The sequence below is a fragment of the Mesitornis unicolor genome, unplaced genomic scaffold, assembly GCF_000695765.1.
Source record: "Mesitornis unicolor isolate BGI_N332 unplaced genomic scaffold, ASM69576v1 scaffold27438, whole genome shotgun sequence".
Taxonomy (NCBI): Eukaryota; Metazoa; Chordata; class Aves; order Mesitornithiformes; family Mesitornithidae; genus Mesitornis; species Mesitornis unicolor.
Window position 1 is genome coordinate 43002 of NW_010203075.1, and position 5600 is coordinate 48601.

Genomic DNA, 5600 nt, shown 5'->3' on the forward strand with positions numbered 1-5600 from the left:
TCTCTAAAAATACCTACTTCCCAAGTCCCTAGATACCTGAGCACTTGCAGCAACAACAGATGGTCCCTACTGTGCATGGTAACATTTCTGGGAACACAGATGCTCCTTTGAATGGTTTAGCTCCACATGGGCAGAAATTAAAGCCTCTGGACAGGTGAGGAAATCTGACCAGACAGCTACAAACACTGGTCAGAAAATGATTGCTGCGGTTTTAGTGATGGATGAAGGACCACTGAGGCAGAGCAGTCACCTACCCACTTTGAAGACCCTGCCCATTGGTAAGTGGTGGAAATGGCAATGTCACCAAAAGAGCAGAGACTGTCCTCACTACATAGAGCCCTTGCTGGGACAGCGGCAAATGATTGATCACATGCGCGCGCACGCGCGCACACACACACACACACACACACACATACGTGCACACACATAAATTTATCTGTTGCCACCTAATGGGTGGCATCTAATGACCCAGGAAGGGCATGGACACAGGTCCTGCCTCTACCTTCCCTCAGCTGGGAATTAGGTCCAAATTGCAGATACCAAAATGTTGCTGTCAAGATGTTCCAGCCCCCATTAAGGCCAGTGGAGAGCTGCTCAGTACAGCCAGGGGGGGTCTGTGGTGGGACTCAAGTGACCACGAGGCAGGACGTGCCTTTGGCCAGCTGAGTTGTCCTCTGGATACCACTGGCACATTTTGGCTCTTCTGCCTCCCAGAGCTTCTTTGTTTTCCAGGTGTTGCTGCTGTGGCAGTGCCTGGCTGTCAGCCCTACACAAGGCAATTCAGAGGAGAAAATGGTCCTGGAAATCCTCATCCATACACAGAATCCATCCAAATGTCCAAGTCCCAAGGATGACTCAGGCTTTCCTCTCAAGAAAGGGCACTGAGAGCCTCCCACTCCTCCTCCTTGAAAAGAAAAGCATGAGATTTTTTTACTGGTGTGCCAGAGAGCCAAGTTTTATCCATCTAGTTCTCCCCAGGAAGATTGATACTGGTAGCAGTGATGTCGAAAGCGCTTCTGAGTGAAATCCACCTCTGCATTTTACCAGGAAATTTTGCATTGAAATGGCAAAGCTGAAAGCTGAAAGACCCACTTTGTCCTCTTTGGCAGCAGAATTTACCTTGTGAGGAGGAAAGAGGCTATTGAAGACAATCAGAAGAGAAATAAATAATATATCCTGCTTCTACAATTCCATGGATTAATGGCAGTCACTGGAATGTCAAAAATTTATACCCAAAGGCTTCACCACATCACGAATGCACACAGTTTATTGTGCTGTTTGCTGCACTTGCATCACCAAAACCTCTTATCTAGAAAAACAATGTTTTCTTTAAAGTTTAGAAAGTATTTGACTAAATGGTATCCTTTCCATCATCAGTGTTTTCCAGCTATAGTGTCAAATGGGGAGCTATAGCGGGAACATACAGCACATGAAAAATATTCTGGAAAGAAACAACCCCTGGAGGAAGGGATGAAGCAAACTAAGGAAAGAAGGAGAAACCTTTCCACAACCCAAGGCAACCCATTTGCAAAGAGGGAAATCTGTCATCAGGGATGAAGAATAACAAGAGACTTGCCCAGACAAGAAGGTTTTCTTAATGAAGAGGATTCTATCTATCCAAACTGTTCCCATATAAAAAAAATATTTTCTGAACTTCAAACAAGGAACATCAGAGCCATCCCATAAGGAAAAGGTATTTTGGTAGAAGCTGCTTCTAGCTGAAGTACTGTGACCTTCGAAGGTCTGAAAAAGTCTTGAAACAGAAAAAGCTGGAGCAGATTTCAAAGGGTTATCTCCCAGCAAGCGTGATGTTTTTTAATCTTGGTTTCTCCTACAATCCTCTCAAAGCATCTCATTCTTTCTGCCTATTCTCAGTTGCCAGCGGGATCGATGTTTTTATCATCAAACAAGCTGGATTACTGAGATAAATGTGGGTCAGGGTCTCACAAACAGAGAGGTCACTGTGACTCAGTGAAGCACTCTACAACCAAACAAAACCAAAACAGCCTTCTCCAAATTTTAATACGATTTCAACAGAAAAATAGAGACAAATTCTTTTGTCAGTAAAGCGCCTCTTTCACGTCCTGCAGTATAGGTGTTAGGTTGCACTACATTTAGGGTATTTATAATTAAATACAATAAATATAATTAAATCATTGCACAATTTCACAGCGATGCCGTCCACCTCCACCAGCATCACTTGACTTTCAATCAATAGCTTCACATTTTGTCCCCCACTGCAGGGGACCAATGGATCACAGTCACCAGTGGGTGTCAGAGACCCAGCTACCATAAGGACTGGACCTCTGTAGGCATTGCATGTCTTTTGTTTTGAAGTTTTACAAATGCTAAGTTTTCCAGTAGCATGACCACTGTTATTAGATGTCTTTGAGGCTTTACTTTTTTGATTGTAAGAATGAGAAGAATAACAAGAGTCATACTAATTAAAGACATAATTTTTCAATTTCATTTTTTTCAATTTCATTTCACATCTATCCATAAGACCTCACTCCAGTAAGAGAACAGATCTAAACTAGCATTAGACTCGTTAGCCATTAGTTCTGCACTCTTAGAGATGTCTGCAGATACTCAGTGACTATTATTTTAATGACGATTGAAAGAGTGTTTGCAGACTTGTGGAACAAAATCATATGACTTAGTAATTTTCTGTGAGAAAATAATGATGTCCTAATTGAAAAATGTACTCTGGTATAATTATCCAACATCTCATAAGCCTGCCTCAGGAGCGCAGTAAAAGAACTAATGGGAATATTTTTACTATACCATGTGAGAAAAGGTTCTCAAAGTTTTATTTGTATCACTTGATGCATGCTGAGGAGACAAAAGCCTCATAAAAGCAAAATTATTATCTGATTTGGCCCGGTAACCTCTTGGGGCAGGATCCAAAGGACGCTTTAGCCACATAAATCAGAGACAGACTTTCAGGTGGGACTCACGCGTACACATGGGTGCCCTGTGGTGTGGTATGTGTTGGGATATCTCCCCCAGCTTCCACCTGCAGCTCCCAAAGGACAAAGGTCTCATATGTATCCTGGTGTATAATCTGAAAGCTGTCTCATCCTCAGGTTGCTGACAGTAGTTAGGAGCCCAGGAGCTCCACAGAAAGCTCAGTGAGAGCAGAGCCCATCTCAGGAACCCCTTTAGTGGAGGAGAAATGGCTGCTGCTTCAGCGGCTGCTCTGGAGCTCAAGTAATAACAGGCTTCTGGCAATTAGCTTTTGGCACATTAACTCATCTAATTTTTCTGGCCTTCTACGCACATGGTGTGGTACCACAACCCCCCCCACCCCAGATGAGACAGCCCAGCTGGGAGTGCACATCACTTGTTGTTGGGGTCCTTCTCACACTGAGCAGGGACAAACCAATGGGCAAGAAGCTCCATGAGAGTGAAGCTGCAGATGTCTGCCTTCCTTCTTTCCCCTCTCCAACCTCCCAGGGAAGCCTCAGCTGTGGAAGGAAGGTTCAGGAGTCAGGAAGCAGCATAAGGAGGAAACAGCAGAACCGAAATGCTCCTGTATTCACCCCAAAGTCTCCCAGCAGGTCCCCCCACCAGCTTGCCATTCATGAGAGCTCATCCCAGTTGCCATGAAGGAGCCGTCCACCCTCTCGGATGTTCAGTGATTGCAGAGGAGAGGAGAGGCAGAAGCTGGTCAAATGTTACTAGAAGGCTCCTTGGCTATACCCAAAATACTGGGAAAGAGGACAGGGCTATGCCAGCACCTGACTCAGCTTTTGGAGGAGGAAGGAAGCCCAAGACAAGGAGGGTATATGCCTCCAGCACAGCAAAGGTGTGATAGTGGTGTCACACACTACTGGGCTTTGCCAAGGTGCATGGGAAGTCCTGCAGCTTGGGCTGTCTGTCCATCCTGACACTGTGTCCTGGAGCCATCATGCAGGCATGGGGTGCTCCCTGCCTTCTTGTTCCTCACACAGAGCAGATGCATATTGCCGTTAGCTGCACCACATCTGCAAAGGCCCCTGGGGCCTTGCCTGTCTACAGTGAAGGATAGACAGGCTCATAATATATTAATAATCAAGAGGTTTTTATTTATAAGGCAATCTGCACCCTGCTATGAAGCTGGAGGCACTGTGCAATAAGTCATAATAAATCTAACAAAACAGTATAAATAAGTAACCAGCTTTAATTCTAGCTGTAGAATTATTAGGTAGATTAGTGAATGGAAAATTAGATCTTTGTTTTCTCTTTATTGTTCAAGTTTTATGTGATTCTGGTAGCTGTAAGTTTTTGGGGGGAGTCTGTGAAGGGTCAGGAAACATAGCTAAGGGTCAGGAGGCATAGCTAAGGCTCAGAGAGATGGGAGTGCCTAGAGCACCAGAGGGAAAAGGGCAGAGGGGTCTGTCCTTCAGATTGGGACCTACTGATTGTGGCCGAGGTTTATGCCTGCCTTATTGCAGCCTTCCAGGTCCTGAAGGAGTCCTACAGGAAAGGTGGAGAGGGACTTTTTACAAGAGCAGGTAGAGACAGAACAAGGTGTAATGGCTTTAAACTGGAAGAGAGCAGAGTTAGATTAAGCAATAGGAAGAAATTCTTTACTGTGAGGGTGGTGAGACACTGGCACAGGTTGCCCAGGGAAGTTGTGGATGCCCCCTCCCTGGAAGTGTTCAAGGCCAGGCTGGACAGGGCTTTGGGCAACCTGGTCTGGTGGGAGGGGACCCTGCCCATGGTAGGGGGTTGGACCAGGTGATCTTTAAGGTCCCTTCCAACCCAAACCATTCTATGATTCCCATCACTACCTTCTCTATTGCGCCAAAGGGCAAGAGGCTGGGGACTGGGCTGGGTTTCTGCCCAATCTGTCAGTGATGAGCACCAAACCAGAGATGCTGTTGCCAGCTGACGTCCTACCCTCCCTACTGCACCTCCTGCTAGCTGCTCATCAATAAGCTGCAGGCTGAGAAAGCCTTTCAGGAAGAGATTCAGAGTTTTCAGGAGACAATGAAGAACTTTTGGGTAAAAATCCGAGTTTTCAATATTGCCATCCAAGCCTTCTGGGAAGAGGAAAAGCTCATCTGGGAGGAGAAAACTGCCTTTTGAGAGGAAGAACAGGCTATTCAGGAGGAAGACGAAGTCTTCTAGAGGGTGTATCATGACTTTGGAAGAACTATAGCGCTTTCTGGAAGGAGGATAAGGATTTCTGGAAAGAAGACCAGCTCCCCTTGGAGAAATAAAGGGTCTTTCTGGATAAGGACAGAGTCCTGTGGGCAGAAGAAGCTCTGTGGGCAGATGAAACAGCTCTTCTGGAAGAGGAGAGAGCTCTCCGGGAAGATGAGAAGGAACTCCGGGAAGATGAGAAAAACCTCAAGGAGTACGAAATGTTGATCTGGGAGCAGGCCTTAGGTCCTGAGAGAGAGGATATCTCCAAGGATGCCGCTGTCCACAGAGGAAAAGCAATAAATTGTTCTGCTAGGCTCAGAAATATGTGGAAAGCCACATATGCTGATGTGGATAATTTATTTAAGCAGTGCTACATCAGTTCTCTGAAATAACATCTTTAGTTCTTGGAGTAAGTCAGAGTAGGTTTTTTCAATGCAATTTGATTGAAATGCCACAGCACTTATGTT

At 45.4% G+C, this 5600-nt stretch overlaps 1 protein-coding gene across 1 annotated transcript; it reads left to right on the plus strand.

Annotated features, from left to right (window-relative positions):
• Positions 1-217: 217 nt before the first annotated feature.
• CCDC70 (coiled-coil domain containing 70) lies at positions 218-5376 on the plus strand (the record flags this gene model as incomplete). The annotated part of the gene is given in 4 exon segments (XM_010190601.1): positions 218-278; positions 874-917; positions 4909-5085; positions 5139-5376. Coding segments are annotated over 4 exon segments (520 nt in total), but the record flags the coding sequence as incomplete, so codon positions are not given.
• Between the last annotated feature and the right edge of the window lie 224 nt (positions 5377-5600).